Genomic DNA, 21,974 nt, shown 5'->3' with positions numbered 1-21,974 from the left:
TTTTCCCAGTGGAATTGGTTACATTCCCTTGGTTGTCCTTATCTCTGAAGCCTCCCTTAATTCTTCAGAGGTCCCCTCCTGCACTGTCCCTAAAACTACCTAATTATCCTAGCTTGCCCTGTGTCTCAATATAACACTAGAACATGACTCAGCAGTCAAAAAAGATAAACTCATGCCATTCGCAGCAACATGGATGGAGCTGGAAGGGATCATGCTCAGTGACATAAGCCAGAAAGAAAAAGAAAAACACCGGATGGTTTCACTTATAGGAGGAATGTAGAGGATCCCAAAAAAGGATCAGGGGGAAAAAAAGTAATTATAATAATTATCAAAACCAGTAGGCAACTATAAACCAGAGACATTCTGCAGCAGGGGAAAGGGAAGCAGGATCAAAACAGGAAAGCGAAGAGCACACTGCCTGAGTAGTAGCTTGCATTCTTTCTCTTTGAGGTTTCAAAGAGAAAAAGTCCAGTTTAGTTTTTTTTTTTTTATCATGTGCTATATATTAATTTAAATCAATTTCCTCCATTAAGTATTCTTCCTTTTTATGAGGTGAAAGGAGAAAAAATATTCCACTGATCGTTCACCATAAGATATTAAGGTCAGTTCTTAAAATTTGATTGCCAGTTTAGCAAATCATAAGTAATTTGTGTTGAAGATAAGAAATACAGTATGACAGAGTAAGGTGTTCCAAATACATGTTCCAACAGTATCCTGACAGGAACCAGGAAATGTGAGAAAAAAAATTTCCCTTTAAGAATTTAGGTGTAAGATCATATTGTAATCTCACTAAATGTGTTAACAGAACTAAAGAAATACTGTATATGTCAGAAAAGGGGCAGGAGGCACAAAAGCATAAAAATGAAGAGGACCAAGAGACAAATACAAAAAGTTCCCATATACTTTCCAGAGAGGAGGAAGAATGGCTTATCTGACTTTTAAAGCATTTCTCAGGCTCAATGACAGGTAGGGCAAAGCTTAAATGGGAAATATGTGTAGGCCCTTCAGCAATACTACCCTACTCCAGCCTTGTGCTGTTATACATTTCCTTCATGCATTGCCTGTTTGAACAAAATAACTTTCTAATTCCTCTGTAGGCTTATCCATGTGGCAGAATGTGCTGACACAGGAAACTTTCAGACTTTCAGACAGTGAGGCTTTTGATTAAGATTTGACTTCTCATGCCAGGAGAGATATGCTGAATCCATCACAGTCTGTCTCTTGTGAATTTTGTTTAGAGTGAGCTGATTTCCTAGACAGTCTCTACACACTGAGAGGATGAGTTTAAAAGTCTTTATATTTATTTTTATTAATAGTCAAACTCAAAATGGGATAGAATATGCAAAGCATTGTTTGAAAAATAATATACTCTTGAACCTTCAATAACTTCCACTGATTTTATAAATTCATTTTGAAGTCATTTATGCAGAAAATATATAATGTCCTATACTCACACAGATATATTGATAGGTATATACATATATATCATACCTAACGCCAAAAACAATCCTACAGAAATCTGACAGTTGTGGAGTAAATTTAAAAGAAAATCTTCCCTGGTAAAGTACCTGACTTTACATTAATTTACTTTAAAAAAATTTAAAGCTATGGGGCCTCCCCTGGTGGCACAGCGGTTGAGCACTGGGCTGCGAAGCTGCCAGCAGCCTCTGCAGCGCCATTTCGATCCCCAGCCGGCGAGGATCCCATATGGTGCGCAGACCTCTCCTGCCACCCGCTGCTTCCCTCAGCAGTGTATTTCATCAGTCTGGCTGTTCTGCTCCCTGCTCTGGGTCTGGTGGATTCTCTTACCCTCCCGTGCTTCTGACTGTACACAGTGCTTGTATAAATAAATAAATAAATCTTAAAAAAAAATTTAAAGCTATAAAGTATTTCTCAAAGAAGAATATTTTACATAAAGATCTACACTTAAGGGCCTCCCTGGTGGCGCAGTGGTTGAGTGCTGGGTTGCGAAGCTGCCCGCAGCCTCTGCAGTGCCGGTTCGATCCCTAGGGTGCAGGGTGAGGGTTCCACATGGCGCGCAGACCTCTCCTGCTGCCCGCTGCTCCCCTCAGCAGTGTACTTCGTCTGCCTGCTCTGCTCTCCCCTCTGGCTCTGGTGAATTCTCTCACCCTCCCGCACTTCTGACTGTACCCAGTGCTTATGTAAATAAATAAATCTTAAAAAAAAAACAACACAGATCTATACTTAATTAGAGCATGTAACATCCTATTACAATTTTCTCAGAATATCATCTAAGCATTTGATAAAAATAGATTTCAAGACAGATTTCATTTAAGGCAGACAAGAAATGGAAATTTTGTTATTAATTATCATCTTGTATATTGTCATATATCATTAAAAAATCTAAAATGCATTTCCCCTGGATTAAACTTACTTTACTACTATCTCAACTTATTACATTTACATATATCAATAGTATCATTGGCATATTGATTATTTCAAATACATGAAAGGTCTCATATTAAATTTCATTTACCTGGCTGTGCTCCAAACTTGGAAAATGTTTTTTGACAAAATTCTTCTGCGATAAGCTTAGAATGAAAGAAAAAAATGTCAGAAAAGATGTTAAATTTCCAAAATTCTACCATAAATTATAAAACATTCTTTTCCCTTTTCAGTCTCAACTATACTGCCAAATTAACTGTACTAATGAAATCCCAGTAATCCATTCACTGAATCCCTCTGATGCTAACTCCATCCACCACCTTACCAATTATTTCTATTACTTTTCTAGATAAGTTTACTTCTCAAATTAACATATTACATCACACAAGGCCTCATGCACAGTCTCCTTGTTTTGTATCTTAGCTATTTAACAAAACTACCTCCTATCTGGAGGAACCTTTAATATTCGATCCAAGAAGACAGGTCCACAGTGTGCAATACTGAGAACGAGATCTATTTACTTTGGCTGGGACAAAGAGAATTTAGGGACTAAAAAGAAACTGTATAGTATATTATAGTGATAGTAGAAATAATAGCTCATACATTGTAGTAAAGTTCATAAATTGTTTCAAAGTTAAAATCTTAAAAAATGTATTAAAGACTTTTTAATTAGAATACTGAACAAGTGGTATAAGCAGAAAATAAATCTCAAGAACAACAGATAAAGGTTTTTTAAAAGAATGAAATCTAAGTGGTACTTAAGTAGCAACAAGGGTCATGTATATACTAAACATGCAATGTCAAATACTCCATTTGTTAATAAATTTCTGCCCTTCTCATTTTCCATTAACTTTTATTTAAATCATGCTTGAATATTTTCTTTTTTTGCTGGCTAGCTGAATTCCAGAGCTTTAGTCTTGAGACTATATGTCCTAACTGCTGGTATGGGGGAAAGAAACCTCAGCAAGACTAAATGAACTCATTCATTCTTCTTCAGTAGTTGCCAGAATAACAACAGTACATAGCATCATAAAAATGTCCTGGAATACGATATAACAAAGGAGTCTTGTAAGACACCCACATTTAAGAGACTGTAGCTATGTCTTACACAAGTAACTTTAACCTACGATTTTTAATTGGCTTACAGGATTACTAATGTGTACTCCTAGTGGTAACAGTTTAATCCATTATCTGTTCTCTGAAGATTACTTGTTCACATGAATGCTCTGTAAAGTTAGAGGATAAGACATGTCTATCTCCTCTCAAGTGTACATAAATAATAAACGTATGATTTTTACATAAATAATAATAAAGTGTGATTGTAACTAATTTATAGAATTAAATAGTGATCATTTAAATAAACAAAGGGTAACAAAACATATAAAATAATTTCAGTTTCAGGTGATAATATTTATATCAATAACTTAAGCTAACTGATTTGATACTGATTTTTTAAAGTCCTGTAAATTAAATTTTAATTCATTCAACAAATATTTGTTTTGTACTGATAGTCAAGGACCAGAAGAAAAACCATGAGTCAACAATTTATTATACATACATATAAAACGTTCATAGAGTAATAGTTTCCAATCATTTTCTATCAAATCACTTGAATTATAATGACAACAATGTGTATTAGTATAATAAAGCGATACAATACTGAATATTTTAAATATACTGAGCACTTATGGTATGCGAGACATTAAGTGCTTTACATGCATTATCATGTTTAAACAACCTAATAACCTCATGATGTTCATATATTTATAATCTCATTTTTCAGAGGTAAGGAAAGCGAGGCACAGAATAATTTGATAGTTTTACAGTTAGAAACCCAGGAAGACAAAGTTGAAAGGTGGCTGGTTACCAAAGGAGCAGGGGAGAGGAAGAGTTATTGGTTAATGGGTATAAAGTTTGTTTTACAAGATGAAATGAGTTACAGAGGTAGATGACGGAGATGGCTGCGCAACATTATGAAAATATTCAATACCACTGAACTGTATAAAAACAGTTAAGATGATAAATTTTAAGTTATGCATATTTTACCACAATAAAGAAAAATTGGAAAACAACAGAAGCCCAAGAGAATAAGGAATGTTTCTATGATGTTATGATGTTGTGATTTACAGTAAGAAAAATATATACTTGATCTTTGTCCCATTCCTGGCATATAACAACTAAAATCCTCAGAATTTTCTATATGGTAAGAACATAAAGGTGTCTTTTCTTATTCATAATGAGTCCCTAGCAATCACACCTGAGTTTATGCTAGCAAGATGACTTTTGGGAAGTCCTTAAAGATGGAGGCTGGTTTTGCCAGGGAAAACAAACATGTGATCAGAGGACTGGAACTTCCTGTCCCACTCTCCTCCCCTCCAGGAGAAGGGGTTGGAGGTTGAACCAATAGCTAAAGGCCAACGATTTAATTAAGTATGTAATCAATCACCCAATGAAACCCATATATACAAGCAAAATGGATGGGGTTTGGTGACCTTCTAGTTGGTAAATATGCCAGAAGAGTGGCAAGCCCGGGCCTCCCCTGGTAGTGCAGAGGTTGAGTGCTTGGCTGCGAAGCTGCCCACAGCCTCTTCAGCGCCGGTTTGGTCCCCGGCTGCCGGGTGAGTGTCCCACCTGGCACCACAGACCTCTCCTGCCACGTCCGCTGCTCCCCTCAGCAGTATATTTCGTCAAGTCTGCCTGTTCTGTTCCCCGCTCTGGCTCTAGTGAATTCTCTCACCCTCCCAGGCTTCTGACTGTACCCAGTGCTTGTATAAATAAATAATCTTTAAAAAAAAAAAATGTTTGGGGGAAAAAAAAAAAAAAGAGTGGCAAGCCCAAGTTCCATGGGGGACAAAAGCTCCTGTGTTTGAGATCCTTTCAGAACTTGCCCTGTATGTTTCTTCATATATCTCTATCCTTTATTATAAGCTATTAAATAATAAGTAAATATTTCTCTGGGTTGCATAAGCTGCCCTAGCAATTAATCAAACCAAAGGAAAAGGTCACAGGAACCTCTCATTTATAGTTGGTGAATCAGAAGCACACATGACAACCTCCTCTTGTGACTGGTAACTGAAATGGGAACAACCTTGTGAAAGAGCATCCTTAACCTGCTGGATCTGATGCTTTCTCCAGGTAAAGAGTGGTATTATAGATTTGCTTGATGGAGGGTTGAGGGAGATCTATTATTACACGTTTAGGAATCAAAAGTGCCAAAAATGAAGTATTAGGTATTAAGAGGAGACACATGGAGCAATGTTTCCCTCCCTACAGGCCACAAATGAAAAGCAAATAGGAAGGGGAAGTATTATATAAAATGGAAGTGAAGGTGACTCCAATGCATTCTGAAAAAGGCACTTCATTCCCCCAAGGTTCTGATAAGCTCTCCTCAAAACAGGAGATTATGTCCTCATAATGCACAATAACCTAACTTCAAAAGTGAAAAAACATACCTGAGGTGAGAGAAACTTCTCAATGCGTTTGGCCATAAAAACTTTCTGCAATATGGAGTTGACTGATGGTCTAGCCCTAGGATTTCTTTTAAATAACTGAGAGAGCAAACTGCGGAGATCAGAAGAATAATGCAAAGATACAGGTGGAAAAGATCCAGATATTATCTTCAGTACCAGATTTTTCATATTGCCAGCTTCAAACTAAAACCCAGAAAACAGATTAACATTATGAAATATACAAATTGAAAGTGGGAATAACAATGAGAAATAGTTCTTTTCCTATCAATACAAAAGAAAAATACAATCCTCTTCAAATATTTTGATCAGCATATGTACTCTAGAGCAAGGTTCATTAGGTTATAAACAAACATTTAAAAGAGAGTATGAGTCCTCATAAAATTTTATGACTTGCTATAAGATTACTTTTTACTTATTCAAAATATTAAAAGAATGAATTTAGGTCTTAGAACAAAGATTTTATAAAACGACAATAATCAAGATGGTAAAACAAATTTAGTGGTCATCAGTTAAGACCTATCTTCCTATTGAAGTAAATAGAACAAAATATTACTATAGAACTAAAAGTATTTGGGAAAACATAATTTTAAAAAGTATTAATTACTTTCCTTTTAAACACTGCTCATTGTTATTATTTTTAAGTATGTGATGCTTTCAAAAAGCCATGGAATCAGCAAAATGGCAAATATTACAAAGGTGGAATACAAGCCATATAATGGAAATCTGTATTTTATGATTAAATACAATATATTCTAACTAAAGTTAAAAACAAAAACAAAAAAAAAAACAGGAGAGGCAATTTAAAAATCTAAAGATTTCTTTTTGGAAAAAAATTTGCTAAGCTAAAATACCAAATTCAAATTTGAGTTTAACCTAGAAATAATTTTCTGGGAAAAGTATGGCATAATAACAAATATATGACATGCATATATAATATATAATATCTGTTAAGGGAAAATCAATTTCAATTTATACTTTAGAAAATATGAGAACATTTCTTATATGGCAGTGAATTTCTAGTACAATAGGGCCATCTGAAAGATGACATATGACTTCTTAAAAAAAAAATACTATAGTCACTTTCTGACATAATTTTTAAAATGTCAGAAATTTCTACTTACTGCATGTTTAAGTGTACACATCTCATAAAGGACACACCCCAGAGCCCAAATGTCACTAGAAAAGAAAAAAGTGAGAAATTTTCTCTAAGAATCAGAATTAAAAGCTTTTAATATAAAGGAAACAAAAGCAGCATGAAAATGCTTTTGAAAAAATGTTTCATAAAGAACATCCTTTAAAATTTAAAATTTAAACAAGCCAAACGTCAAAAGCAGCTACCCCACATTAGAAAATTAATGGTTTCCTCAATAATTAAAGTTTCAATAAGGAAATTTAATATTTAAAAGAATGAAATTAGGAAATTTCATAGATATTCCATTTATTTTATTTTGCAAGTCATACTGCTTTATTTGCAAAATAACCTTTAAAAATATGTAAAGCAAAATACTGCTCAAATTAACATGAAGAAAATATTAATTTTTAAAATTAAATCTGAAATAAACCTGTGAGATCTAATCAAAATTATGGTATGTATTAATTTTATTCTACTTTTAAGAACATAGTTACAGGGCCTCCCCTGGTGATGCAGCAGTTGAGCGCTGGGCTGCGAAGCTGCCCGCAGCCTCTGCAGCGCCGGTTCGATTGTCCCACATGGCGAGCAGACCTCTCCTGCCACGCCCACTGCTCCCCTCAGCAGTGTATGCACTCTGGCTCTGGTGAATTCTCTCACCCTCCCGCGCTTCTGACTGTACCCAGTGCTTGTATAAATAAATAAATAAATCTTTAAAAAAAAAAGAACATATTTCCACTATCTTCTTTATACATGGTCTTTTCCCCTTGTTTATCTTAAAATACACATTTTCATAACAAAAGACTTTCTCTAGTGATCAAGAAAAGTAAAAACCACTGATTCTGAAAGCTGAATTTATAGAAGAGAATTAAATATTCTTGAAATCCTAAGGTTATTTTTACCCAAACTGACATAAATTTGTAACCCCCAAATCTATTTCATATTAAAATTGATCTGGGAAAAAAAGTGAAAATGAAATTAAGCTATTTAGGAACTTGTATGTGCTACAAACGACAGTATGAACAAAAACATTAAACTCATGATCCGAGAAATAAAATAAATTTAGAAAAATAAGAATTTCAAAGCATAATTGATGATTCTAATTCATATATTTTTAAAGCCTTTTTCCTACAATTTATTTTATATAAAATTGTTCAAAGGATGATTAAATCCATTCCTGAAGTATTTTTTATAGTTGAATTATCAATAAAGTACAGAAATTACATTAAAATGTAAAATTATTTTAGCTCAAAGAAAATGTTAATCCTTTAAAATACCCACTAATAAACATGCACACATATGGAAGAGCAAACGTGTACCTGCAAAATTAAAAAAAAAAAAAGAATATTCAATGTAATACAGTTTATGAACTAGATTGATCATTGTAATTTAACTTATTTTTTAAAATACAATGCTACAATGACATTCTTTGCTTCTGCTGCTCAGGTTTGATACAGCTTCCTCCCAATCCTTAAAAAAGGGGGGGGCTGGGGAGGAAGGGAGAGCAATTGTGAACACATGCTTCCCTCTATCTACTTCTTTTAGCTTCTGAATTTTTCAAAATTCAGACCAATGTTTCTTGGTTGAGATTCTTCAATTGCAAGGAATGGGAGAAAATAAAGGGTAACCTATTATACAATCTGTTAGTCATAAAAACAGCACAGTGATTAGGAATTCAGATTTGGGAGCTAAATGGCTGAAACTCTGAAGTCATTTTACTTCTCTCTAGTTTGGCTTCTGTAAGGAAAGGAGGAATGATTAATACCTACAGTTCATAAAATTACTGTGAAAATTAAAATAATCAATACATAAAAAACATTCAAAACAGTGCCTGGCGTATATTAAGTATTTAATCAATAATAACTAATAATAATTATTACAATTCAATAGGAAATTACTATTACCGCTAAAAATATCAAAGAAAGCACTTGATTTCTAATTATGTCTTAAATAACAAAGTGATTCTATGGTTACTTTAGCAAGATAAAGAACTCTGTCTATCATTCCTTTCACTTCTTTACAATTCTCCTCATGTATTTTCAAAAATGCAAATAAACAAATACATATTTATATGTTTACATAGGTTCATTACATATTTTAGAATAGTATCCTGAAGGTTGGTTAATATAGTATAACAGAGACAAAGGTAACATATTGTGTAATGAATATCGTTTTAAATACCTTTTATTATTGTAAGGTTTGTTTTCACAGATTTCAGGTGACAAGTAGTATGGGGTTCCTATGTAAGTTCGAGCCAGTTCTACAGTACTAGATCAAAAAGAGAATTATTGGAGAAGCTTAATATACCTAAAGATATTATAAATCATGACATATACAACATCATGGATTAAATTTTTAGTGAATAAAGCTTAAAATTGATATGTTACCTATTAAGAACTCTAGCAATTCCAAAATCTCCAAGTTGTACTGTCCCATCTTTGGTTAAAAATATGTTCTATGAAAGAAAGTGGGAAAAAATCCAGAAACATTGTTACAGTCCACTATTGTGTTGACAACTTTTTTTCATAAAAATACTGTTAAAAACCAGATATCCATCAGCAAGAGAATGAATAAAGATTCCTATTTCATACCATGCCAAAAAATGAACTTAAAATGGATTCCAAACCTAACTGTGAGAAGTTTTATTTTTCTAGTTTATAGCTTTATTATAAACTAAAGAAAAACTGAAGGATTAATTTTCATGCTATTGGATTAGTCAATAGTTTCTTAGATATGACACCAAAAGCCAAGAAAAAAAAATGAAAAAACAGATAAAATAGACTTGATCAAAACTGAAAACTTTTATGCATCAAAGAACACCATCAAGTACTGAACAGACTACTCATAGAATTGTATAAAATATCTGCAAATCATGTATCTGAGAAAGAATTTGTATCCAGAATAAAGAATTCCTACAAGTCAACAATAATAAAAGACAAATAATCCTATTTAAAAATAGGTAAAGACACATATTTTAAGATTCCATTAATATAAAAAGTCCAGAATAGACAAATCCATAGAGCCAAAAAATAAATTCGTGATTTCTGAGGTCTAAAGGTGGGGGGAGTGCAGGGGAAGAACTGACTGTTAATGGGTATAAGGTTTCTTTTGGGAGTGGTAAAAATGTTCTGTAATTAGAGAGTAGTGATGATTTCCCAACTCTGTGAACATATTAAAAATCACTGAACTGTACAACTTTAGGTGGGTAGTTTTATTGTGTGTAAAAAAGTCAATAAAGCTTTAAAAAAAAAAAAAAGAATCCAGATGTTCTTCCCCAACAACGAAAAACCTGCCGAAAAATTCTATTGAATAAATAGCTTAAATGTAAAATTTAACCTCAAAATTTTCCAATGATTTATCCAACTGTTTCACTTTATAAAAACAGAACTACAACCCTATATGAAACAGTGAACCAAGAGTTTGTGTGATAACACAAATTAAATTTCATATTAGCATAGGCTCACAGCTAAAGATTGCACTGACTGGGATGGAGTAAGATGGAGTAAGTGAAATGAGATTAGGTATTAGAAAGTCAGAGAGTCAGAGGAACAAAAAAGTATGGACCCAAAGAATACAAAAACACTAATTCAAAGGGATATATGCACTCCTGTGTTTATTGCAGCACTATTTACAATAGCTAAGTTATTAAAAACTACCTAAATGCCCAAGGACAGATGAGTGGATAAAGATATGTTTATATACACAGTGGAATACCACTTAGCTATTAAAAAAATAAGATAAAATCTTGCCATTTCCCACAGTATGTGAGGAACTGGAGGGGACTACGCTAAGCAAAATAAGTCAGAAGGGTGAAGACAAATACCAGATGATTCACTCATATGTGGAATAAAAGAAAAAAAGCAAAGGAACTAATAAAAACAAAACAAACACTAGAAATCTGACTATAGAACTGAAGGTGAGAGGTGGGGAGCCAAATAGGGTGAGAGGGTAAATGGATTAAGTGGAAGAACCCTAATGATAAATAATTGCACCATTATGATAAACAATTGTAGAGGTGTAAGCCTATACCCCGAAGGCATATACAGTGTTGTAAGTCATTGTTACCTTATTAAACATAATTTAGAAAACCAACATTAGAAAATTGTAGAGGTAAAATTATCCACTGAAAAAGAATAAGACATTATGACAAATCAAAAATAAAAACTGGTGTATATGAAAGACTATCTTGGGCCTCCCCGGTGGCGCAGCGGTTGAGCGCTGGGTTGCGAAGCTGCCCGCGGCCTCTGAGGTGCTGGTTCGATCCCCGGCTGCTCCCCGGCCACCGGAGGAGGGTCCCACATGGCGCGCAGACCTCTCCTGCCGCCCGCTGCTCCCCTCAGCAGTGTATTTCGGCCCTTCTGCCTGCTCTGCTCCCTGCTCTGGCTCTGGTGAATTCTCTCACCCTCCCGCGCTTCTGACTGTACCCAGTGCATGTATAAACAAAACAAACAAACAAACAAATAAATAAAAAACATGCCTTTATAAAAAAAAAAAAGACTATCTTGAATGATAAAAAACAGAGAGATAAGCACTAGTTTATATAAAATTAAAAGGGATTAGTTAACTAAAAAGATTGAGGAGTCTAAAATGCAACTGAGAGACAAGAGACAAAGTATGAAAAAACAATTAAGAAACACGAAGGGATAGATTAAGAAGCTCTAACACATACTAGAAAATACTACAGATGGCCATAAAGGAAGTGATAGAGAAATAACATTTGAAAAAACATTATTAAATATTTTTTACAGGAAATATACATTCTCAGATCAATAGTAAAAATTGAACCTCACCAATGCAGAAGTTTCAGAAATGAACAAGGAAGTAAAATGTCACAACAATGAAGACGGAATGCCCTAAAAACTTCCAGAGGGGGAAAAAAATCAAGGATAAGAAATCATAATGGCCTTAAATTCCAAAATAGATGCCAAAAGATAAATGAGCAGTATCTTCAAAATTCTCTAAAAAAATAGTTATACACTTCCAACAACCTGGAAGTTTATATCCAAATTATCATTAAGAGAATGGAAAAGTCATATTCAGATATTAAAATCTCAAAAAATACACCATCTACACACCAATTTTTTACTTTTTTATCATAATGAGTCAGTAAACCAAGAAAGAGGCAAATAAAGGAAGTAGGAAGGATATCTAAGACAAATGAAGAGGAATTCTAGGACTAAGTAAAGGGGAGACAGTGAAGGGAGAAGACAGATTATCTAAAGTAGACTGAATAAGATTAAAAATGTTTGGCCTAAGACTATGCTGGCTCCATATACATACCCATCTATATAAAAGTTACTAGTGACAGAATAAACATACCTGCGATTTTATGTCTCGATGAAGAATTTTTCTATCATGTACATGTTTCAGAGCCAAGCATATCTGCACAAACCAATCCAAAATCTAGTGGGGGAAAAAGCAAGTATGTCATTTCTTTTGACCCCGAAAAGGATTCAGAAATATGTGGGTTGAGGGGAACTAAATCCTTAAAAAGAATTTAAGCTTTGAGTTTATTTTTAATTTGTACTCACTAACATTAAGTAGATAGTCATACCAACTGCCACATTATATGAAGGGCACATGCTAATTTTTAAAAAATGTGAGAGACTGATATGGAAGCATTTCTTATAAATCAGAATAATATAGAAACTTCCAAAGAAGAGTGAAATTTTAACTTTTTACTCTTATTTCAGTACTATTTTTAAAAAAGAACAAACATTACATATTACTTGAAAATAATATAATCTTTTTAAATTTATAGTCTTTATAAAAACAAGTTTCTCAATTCAATTCAATAGATATTTAGAGTACGACAGTAAACATGAAGCTTTTGTTCCACATTTACATAAGGCACTGTAAGTGGAGAAATGAGTTTAAACTTAAAGTGAGTTTAAGTTCATATGGTGATAGAAATACACTTATAAACAAATATCAATAAATAAACATGTTTTATAACAGCAATATGTACACTGAAAATACCAATTAATTCAAGCAGGTTGAAGTCAGGCAAAGGTACGAAAGAAAGTGAAAATTAATGTCAGGGGAGTCTTACTGTTATGCAGTCTACCTGCAGAGCTGGAAAACATCATAGAAATCACCTATGCCTCATTTTACAGATAGGGTTCAACCACTACAATATCTCCCATACCTGTACTCCTTTATAATTTGATAAAATGCAGGTAGCACCAACCATGTTCCTGATAGGTACAGGAGCTGGCAAAAAAATTAATGAAAGCGCTCATAGATTGGAGTTAGTAAATTTACTTTGTAAATATTTTAGGCTTTGCAGGCCAGATCATCTATCTCAATTCAACTTTAGCACTCTAGCATAAGAACAGCCACGGAATAAATGCTAACAAATAAGTGTGTGTGTGTTTTTTTCTCCTAGTGTAAGTGTGTTTTAATAAAATTTTGGTTACAAACACAAACAGCTGAGTTTGACTGACAAGACATTTTTTGCCAGCTCTTGTCAATTACTATTGAGGAAGATGAATAAGTAAACTAAAGAGATAATGCTCTGAGAAGGAATGGAATACAAAGAGTTTAAAAAAAAAAAAAAAAGCAAAGCAAAGCAAGGGCTTTGCTGGAATGGAATATAATGTAACTATTAAAACTAATGGAACTGAATGGGGCCTCCCTGGTGGCACAAGGGATTAAGATGCGACCTATGAAGCTATCTGCAGCCACTGCAGCATGAGTTCGATCCCCTGCCAGGGAGCAACCTACATGGTGCAGCAGACCTCTCCTGTCTCGCCTGCTGCTCCCCTCAGCAGTGTATTTCAGTCGATCTGCCTGTTCTGTTCCCTACTCTGTCTCTGGTGAATCCTCTCACCCCTCAAGCCTCTGGTCTGTATCCTAGTTCTTGTATACATAAATAAATAAATCTTAAAAAAAAAATAAAACTAATGTAACTGAATGGACTGATGAGTAATGATAATCAAGATAAATTGCATATTATATATGGCATACATAATATCCCATTTCTGAAAATGGGTCTTGATGTAATTTATGTACATATGCAAGTATGAAAAATAAAGTGGAAGAATACATCAAACTAAAAACAGTGGCAACCTCGGGGAGGGAACAGTGGGGAAAGAAGACTTTCCGATTCTGAATTTTCTAATACTTTCATAATGTAAGTTCGCGAAAATAAAGTCTTTTGAACTTTAGTATTAGAAGCAGGTTCAAACAACTATATGAATTTTGTGCAAGTTACTTAATGTCTCTTAGCTTTCTTGTCTATTAAAGAAAGCTACAATAATTCATGGGGTTATGAGAATTTAAAAAAAAATCCTAGCACAATGTTCCCTCCATCTTTCTATGTAAATGCATGCAATTAAAATTAAGAATGGGCGATAAAGCGAAATGCAATAGGAATTAGAAATGGAAAAGATCATGTAAGATTAGTAATGCAAAATTTAAAGAAAAACTTGGAAGTTTTGCTGAGCTTTAAAATAAGGGTAGAGGGCCTCCCCTGGTGTGCAGGCAGTTGAGCACAGTGCTGTGAAGCTGTCTGCAGCCTCTGCAGCACCAGTTCGATCCCGGTTGGCCAGCGAGGGTCCCACATGGCACGGTGGACCTCTCCTGTCTCGCCCGCTGCTCCCCTAAGCAGTGTATTTTGTCAGTCTGCCTGTTCTGTTCCCTGCTCTGTCTCTGGTGAATCCTCTCACCTCCTGCACATCTGGCCTGTACCCCGGTTCTTGTATAAATAATCTTTAAAAAAATAAATAAAATAAGGGTAGAATACTAGTAACAGAGAGTTGGTAGGAAGATAGCACCAGAATGAAAGAAATAGAATAACTACACAGGAGAATAAAATGTATAAACATATGTCCCAGTGCCAAACACAAAATAAAACTTCAATAAATATCTACTAAATAAATAAAAAAGGGTATACATTAAAGGCTAGAGAAAAAAATGAGTCACTAGTTAGTAACTAAAGAGTTAGTACAACTAAAACAATTAGAAGAGTCATGTTTTAGAGATCTTTGAAATCTAAGCAAAGATTAGACTTAGTGCAGTTGCCAATGCAAGACATATTGAGATGGACATATCTGGCCAAACCACATTTTAGGAAAATATTACCTGGTATTTTGGTAGTACTGACCTGGTATTCTGGAAGTAGTAAACCAGATTAAAAGGATACAGACAGGTCAATTATAATGAATAATGAAATTATACACGTGGTACTATGTTGAATACATATATATGTATACATATACACATAAAACACAATGTTTATTATATACATAACAATATTATTACAATAGGAAATCAGATGGGGAATGGAACTTAGGTAGAAGCTAATCAGCATAGAAATATGACAAAATGCTAGAATATGATATCAAACTGTCTTAATAATTACAATTAACATTTGTAGCTACAAATAAATACATATATAAAAAAATACTGAACTACTTTTCAAGAGTATTATGGAGTAAGAGTCAATCTCTTAAAGGATAACTCACCTGATCCTCTTGAAACAAAATGCCTTTCTGAGCATTTATTCGTTTAAACAGATCCCCTCCTTCACAGTAATCCATCACTATATAGAGAGAGCCATTTTCTATAAAATATAAACATTACACTCATCTTTAAAATCAAAAGCATAGCCAAATCAAAGGATACTTAAAGGCTTACTAAAGAGTAACACTTAACTGTGTTCTATTAAATGAAAAACAGAAACACACTCAGAGGTGTGTAAAGTCAAGGTTTTGTGGTCAGAGAGATTATATAGTAACTTAGGCTAAAAGACAATTTTACCATTAATGATTTTTCTACTGAGAACATATCATCCTACTGGTTAGGAGTGTCCACACTGGTCTAAATATCTCTGGAACACACACAAAATGCAGACACACATTTCATTTAACAGTCCTTAAATGGCATCTATTAAATCATGTTTTACCACCAAGTTGTCAGAGATGGGTTATCTTACTTTTCAACTGACTATTACTTTTGGTCTCATTTTATTCACTTACATTCTTTTTAGACAACTATAGTAAAAAATGCTGTAATGAAATCTGAGGATTCAAGTATATATAAGATTGTCTCTATTCTCTCAGAGTTTCTTTGAATTTACTTTTTAAAATTATAAATGAAGGGCCTCCTTGGCAGCACAAGGGGTTAAGTCTTGCTACCATGAAGCTATTATCAGCCACTGCAGCATGTGTTTGATCCCTGGCCAGGGAGCAAACCACATGGCGCAGCAGACCTCTCCTATCTCGTCCATTGCTCTCCTCAGCAGTGTATTTCAGTAGATCTACCTGTTCTGTACCCCACTATGTCTCTGGTGAATCCTCTCACTGCTCCCCACCTCTGGCCTACACTCCATCTCTTGTATACATAAATAAATAAATCTTTAAAAAAAAAAGGAAATAGGGCCTCCCCGGTGGCGCAGCGGTTGAGCGCTGGGTTGCGAAGCTGCCCGTGACCTCTGCGGCGCCGGTTCAATCCCCGGCTGCTCCCCGGCCACCGGAGGAGGATCCCACATGGCACGCAGACCTCTCCTGCCGCCCGCTGCTCCCCTCAGCAGTGTACTTTGGTCCTTCTGCCTGCTCTGCTCCCCGCTCTGGCTCTGGTGAATTCTCTCACCCTCCTGCGCTTCTGACTGTACCCAGTGCATGTATAAACAAACAAACAAACAAGTAAAATAAATAAATAAAGCATGCCTCTATTAAAAAAAAAAAAAGAAAAGAAAATAATAAATCATGTGATCAAAATGAAGACCAAGGCATCTTTGTCCACAGAGAAAGACACTTTTCTCATAGGTAGACAGGACTAGACATATGTCTAACCCTATCTCTACTGCTAAACCTTCAGCTAAGTAAGCAAGAGTAGCCTACAACACATCTAACAATTACTAAACCACTACTTAACTAGAGACTATTGCAATTCAAAGGAGACTTTTCCTAGTTCACACTTTGCTTACTACCCTGTGCTTACAACCTTATTCCCAGCAGTATTTATTTCTTACCCCCTCTGGGGATATTCTTGTTATTCATAGTACTCACATCACCTCTGATAAAGTGCTCCTAATATGCCATGAATTGGGAACCTACATCATGAAGATAATTAAGAATCTATATGATTCTTGGGCCTCCCCGGTGGCGCAGCAGTTGAGCGCTGGGTTGCGAACCTGCCCGAGGCCTCCGCGGCGCTGGTTCGATCCCCGGCTGCTCCCCAGCCACCGGAGGTTGGTCCCACATGGCGCGCAGACCTCTCCTGCCGCCCGCTGCTCCCCTCAGCAGTGTACTTCGGTCCTTCTGCCTGCTCTGCTCCCCGCTCTGGCTCTGGTGAATTCTCTCACCCTCCCGCGCTTCTGACTGTACCCAGTGCTTGTATAAACAAAAAACAAACAAACAAATAAATAAATAAACATGCCTCTATAAAATTAAAAAAAAAAAAAGAATCTATATGATTCTTTAAGGTTGATACGGAAAGATCATCCAAATATACTTGTGAGAAATTATAATGTGGAAACTGTACAATCCACTATTTTTATAAAACATGTATAGGACATTACCATTTGTGTAGCTTAAGAAACAAAAAGCAAAAAATCACAAGCAGTATGTTATCATTTATGTATGCTTGCTAATGTTTAGAATATTCTGGAAGGAAACACAAGACAATGATAATAGTAAACCCTAGAAAAAGAAAATAAGTGGTTTGAAGACAGAAATAGAAGGCAAACTTTTTACTGTCAAGTAACACTTGAATTTTGTACCATAAGCATGTATCAAAAAGCAAAGCTTTAATTAACAAAAAGACAGACAAAAGGAGACAGAGAAGGCTTAACAAGAGCAGTGAAAGGGATAGGGAAACAATCAAGGAAGCAAAATGTTTGAACTTTAGTACATGAGCTCTGTAATGTTATCCACCTAAAAGTATTTATTTATTTAGGGAATAAATACTTCTTACAATTTAAGTTTAACAAAAAAAATCTTTTCTCCATAAAGGAAATATTAATCTATTTTGGGTTTATTCAATCATTCAACATCTGAATCCCAGCTATGTGCCAGACACTTTGCACAAGATGCTAGGGGTATAGGACACCACCCTTATCACACCAATGAATAAACTTAAAAAAAAAAAAAACCAAAATACAGTTTCCTTTACATTAAAATTGAACTAGCCATACGAACTAAATCTGTCTAAAAACAGAACAAAGGCCAAAAAACTTTAGAATTATAATTTTAGAACATAAGATAATTATTCTTAACATATCAAAATGTATAAAAATCAGTTAGTAGGGATAAAGAGTAAATATACTAATTTACTCTCATCTTTCATGGAAGACATTCAAAATAATATGAAACCTGGCGTTTTTAAACCAACTTGCTTACTTTGACAGATTTTAAATGTTTGCACTTACAGGTTATTTTTCATCCGTTCATAAAACAAATATTTGTGTTTCGGAGCTCCTTAAAGCTATGTGAGAAACTAAAGAGGATCAAAGTCCTACTGCAATTAAAATCAGATCATGCAGGTGAGGCAGAAATAGGGACCATAATCAAGTACACAGAATCACCAGATAAATTTATACCCTATAAACTCTTAAATGAACTGATAAATCACAGTTGGAAAGTGTGTGAAACACAGGAACTCTCATTCCCTTTAGTCTAACAATTACATTCATATATAGAAAGAAACACTAGTACAAGTTTATTCAGCGCTACATTATCTGTTAACACTGAAATACTAAAAACCACCTCAGTATCCAAAATAGAAAACTCATTAAACAAATCATGACAGAGCCATATAATGCATACAGTAGAATACACTGCAGTTGTTACAAGAAAGGTGTAGGGAATAAGGTACATCAATAGGAGTAAAAGGGAAAGAAAACCATGAGCTAGAAAGTGAAAAGAATAAGATGCAAAAAATAAGCATATGATGCCACTTATTTTTAGAAGTTATATGTCCTGTTAGAAGCTCTATGTATGTTTGTGCCATATAAGCACAGTAAAAACAGTAAAAAACAAAAAAAAAAACACAAAAAACACTGAATTATTAATAGGCTTACTCTTAGGGAATGGGAAGAGCAGATGACTTAGGGTTCACGCACAACTCTATTTTGTAGATGTTTACCTGAGCATGCAATCTTTTAAAATGAAGTGGCAGTAATAATACAACCTTATTCAAAGAATGTGCAACCCCACTTGAATCATTCAGATTTAAAAAAAAAAATCATTTAAATGGTATCTTTTTTTAATTGAGATAACACTGGTCTGTAATACTGTATATGATTTAGGAGTAAGGGTTTATAACTTTTCAGATGTATCCATTCAGGTATTTCTATGTGAAGGAATTGGACATAAATACAAATCATCTGCTGGAATATTAGTTGACATACATTCAAACCTTTTAAATATTAAATATTAAAATTTGAGTGATGAAAGAAAGAAGAAACTAAAAGATACTAGGGTAAAGAGGAATAAAGGACATTCAAGGTCTTGGGAAGGAAGAGAGTGTTAACACTATACTTTTACATAAGGTAAAAATCCTCATTTCAACGCCATCATAAAACATAACTGATTATCTTATGATATAATGTGCTAATTAAACCATACATTTTAAAAAATATGTTCTACTGCAGCAAATGACAAGTTTATGTGGGAACAGAGATACTTTCGCTCTAATTCAGACTCTGAAACTGGTATGTGATGTGATCCTGAAAGACTCATTTAACTTTCAATCTAAACTATCTTTCTGTTTTGTAATATATAGAAATTCATGATAATGGAAATAACTTCAGTAGGACTTAGATAAACTACTTTGACCTGCTCTTAAAGAAGCTTTGACTTATCTTAGTTCTTGCATTCCAAACATAATGGTATGTATTTCCAATATAGCAATACAGCTATGGCATTTTAAGAACTTAAGAACCCTTCCAATATTCCTATATATTATGAGGAAAACACTAGAACACTCCAATGCTTATAGAAGCAAACTAACGAATACCTACTGTCTAAAGATCAGAATATTTTCTCAATGGCAGCAATTAAGGGAGTTTATTTTCAAAAAATGCAAACTGCTATTCTCACTTTGTCTAAATTCTTGCACCTACAACATGGTTTCTTTTCAAGCAATCATAATAGTGTGTCAGTATTAAATCACACAGAAATAGCATAGTGTATCAGTATCATCCTAGAATCAATCTGGTATGTACACATATAGTTACTGAAGCAATACCAATATTCTTTTCTTTCTGAGATACATTCACAAAGCATTCCTTATAAGGAAAGTATCCAAAATTTGTCATGATTTATGAGTTCTTTTCAACATCCTTGCAAAACTTATCTGACCTTCAAATGATTCTTTATACTGGACAATATTTGGATGCTTCATGTTTTCCAACACTGCAACTTCTCTCCTTGATTCTTCTCTTTCTTTACTGGACATCTGAAATGGGAGGGAAAAAGAAAATGTTACATTAAATGATTCATTAAAAAAACCCCTAGAAGTCCATCAATAAGAGAATGGTTAAAAGATAATGGTACCAATAAAGCACAGTCCAAATAACAAAATACAGCCAGAAGTTAAAAAGAATGAGTTGGGGCCTCCCCGGCGGCGCAGCGGTTGAGCGCTGGGTTGCGAGGCTGCCGGCGACCGCTGCGGCGCCGGTTCGATCCCCAGCTGCTCCCTGGCCACAGGAGGAGGGTCCCACATGGCGCGCAGACCTCTCCTGCCGCCCGCTGCTCCCCTCAGCAGTGTACTTCGGTCCTTCTGCCTGCTCTGCTCCCCGCTCTGACTCTGGTGAATTCTCTTCACCCTCCCGCGCTTCTGACTGTACCCAGGGCATGTATAAACAAAACAAACAAACAAACAAACAAACAAATAAATAAATAAACATGCCTCTATTAAAAAAAAAAAAAGAATGAGTTGAATCCATGTTAAAAACATTTTAAGATGTTCAACCTAGATACATTAAAGAACAGCAGATGCTGTTTATATTTTTAACACACATACATAAAAACATACATCACAAAAAAATCCGAAAGAATAAAAAAAAGAAGAAAAAAAACACAAAAGAAAAAAAATCTGAAAGGATATACAAAATATTATTAAATCAGATAATCTCTCTGAGGATTATAGCAGTTCTTTCACTTTAGGTTATGTATTTTTTATTCTCTAACAGTGAACACTTTCATAATCAAACTATTACTGAAATAACCAAAAGAGAAACATACTTACTCTTGAGATATTAATTTCCTTGATAACATATTGTCTGCCATCTTCTGTAGATTTAACAAGGATGGCTTTTCCAAATGAACCTTCTCCAATCTTCTGTATTCTAACATATTTATCCATGATTTTTCCCTAAGGCATCTTAACAGATATGCTAGACATAAAAAAAAAATGAGAGTTAATAGAGATAAAGCATGTCTTCTATAATAATTTAATGTGATTCAAATTCTAATTCTTTAGTGATTTACTAACTGAAAAAAAGGATATTCAAAATCTTTGTTGAAAGCTAAACTATCTCAATCTTATTCATGCAATGTAGCTATATCTAAAAAGAGAACCAAACAATGACATTTCAATTTTCTAAGAATGGGTTGGAAAGTCAAATACTAAAAACACTTAACATATTTGGAGAGCAGGGGATAGCTAACTTTCTTCTAAATGTATGAGTAGCAGTATTTTATTATCTTCAGTAAGAATATAAGTGTAATTAGATTATTGCCAAAGTTAATCCAATCTTATCAGACATTTAAATTGTTTAGTGTCTGATACTATTAAAAATAATTTCAGATAAAAATTTTTAATATACATTTTTATGTACTTATTATGAGGATCCCCTTAGGATAAATTCTGAGTTCAAAGAATATGACCATGTTAGGGCTTTCAAACATATTACATAAGTATCTTACAGAAATGTCTACTAACTTATACTCTAATCAGCAGTGTTAAAGAGCTTGCTGCTAGGGAATCTTTAACACTATATATTATTTATTAAAATCTTT

At 34.3% G+C, this 21,974-nt stretch overlaps 1 protein-coding gene across 1 annotated transcript in view; it reads right to left on the bottom strand.

Annotated features, from left to right (window-relative positions):
• Window positions 1-21,318, bottom strand: part of NEK1 (NIMA related kinase 1) — a gene marked incomplete at both ends in the record, with an annotated part of 106,652 nt that extends 85,334 nt beyond the window's left edge. Inside the window, 9 exons of the mRNA XM_084232141.1 lie at window positions 2,498-2,552; window positions 5,859-6,059; window positions 6,998-7,052; window positions 9,187-9,273; window positions 9,393-9,460; window positions 12,325-12,408; window positions 15,474-15,571; window positions 20,313-20,409; window positions 21,202-21,318. Of these exons, the coding sequence (XP_084088267.1) occupies window positions 2,498-2,552; window positions 5,859-6,059; window positions 6,998-7,052; window positions 9,187-9,273; window positions 9,393-9,460; window positions 12,325-12,408; window positions 15,474-15,571; window positions 20,313-20,409; window positions 21,202-21,318 (862 nt within the window). The remainder of the gene's footprint in view (window positions 1-2,497; window positions 2,553-5,858; window positions 6,060-6,997; window positions 7,053-9,186; window positions 9,274-9,392; window positions 9,461-12,324; window positions 12,409-15,473; window positions 15,572-20,312; window positions 20,410-21,201) is intronic.
• Between the last annotated feature and the right edge of the window lie 656 nt (window positions 21,319-21,974).

Source organism: Talpa europaea, assembly GCF_964194135.1.
Source record: "Talpa europaea genome assembly, chromosome: 4".
NCBI lineage: Eukaryota > Metazoa > Chordata > Mammalia > Eulipotyphla > Talpidae > Talpa > Talpa europaea.
The sequence above is the reverse complement of the archived record's forward strand: the minus strand, read 5'-3'. Positions and strand labels throughout refer to the sequence as shown.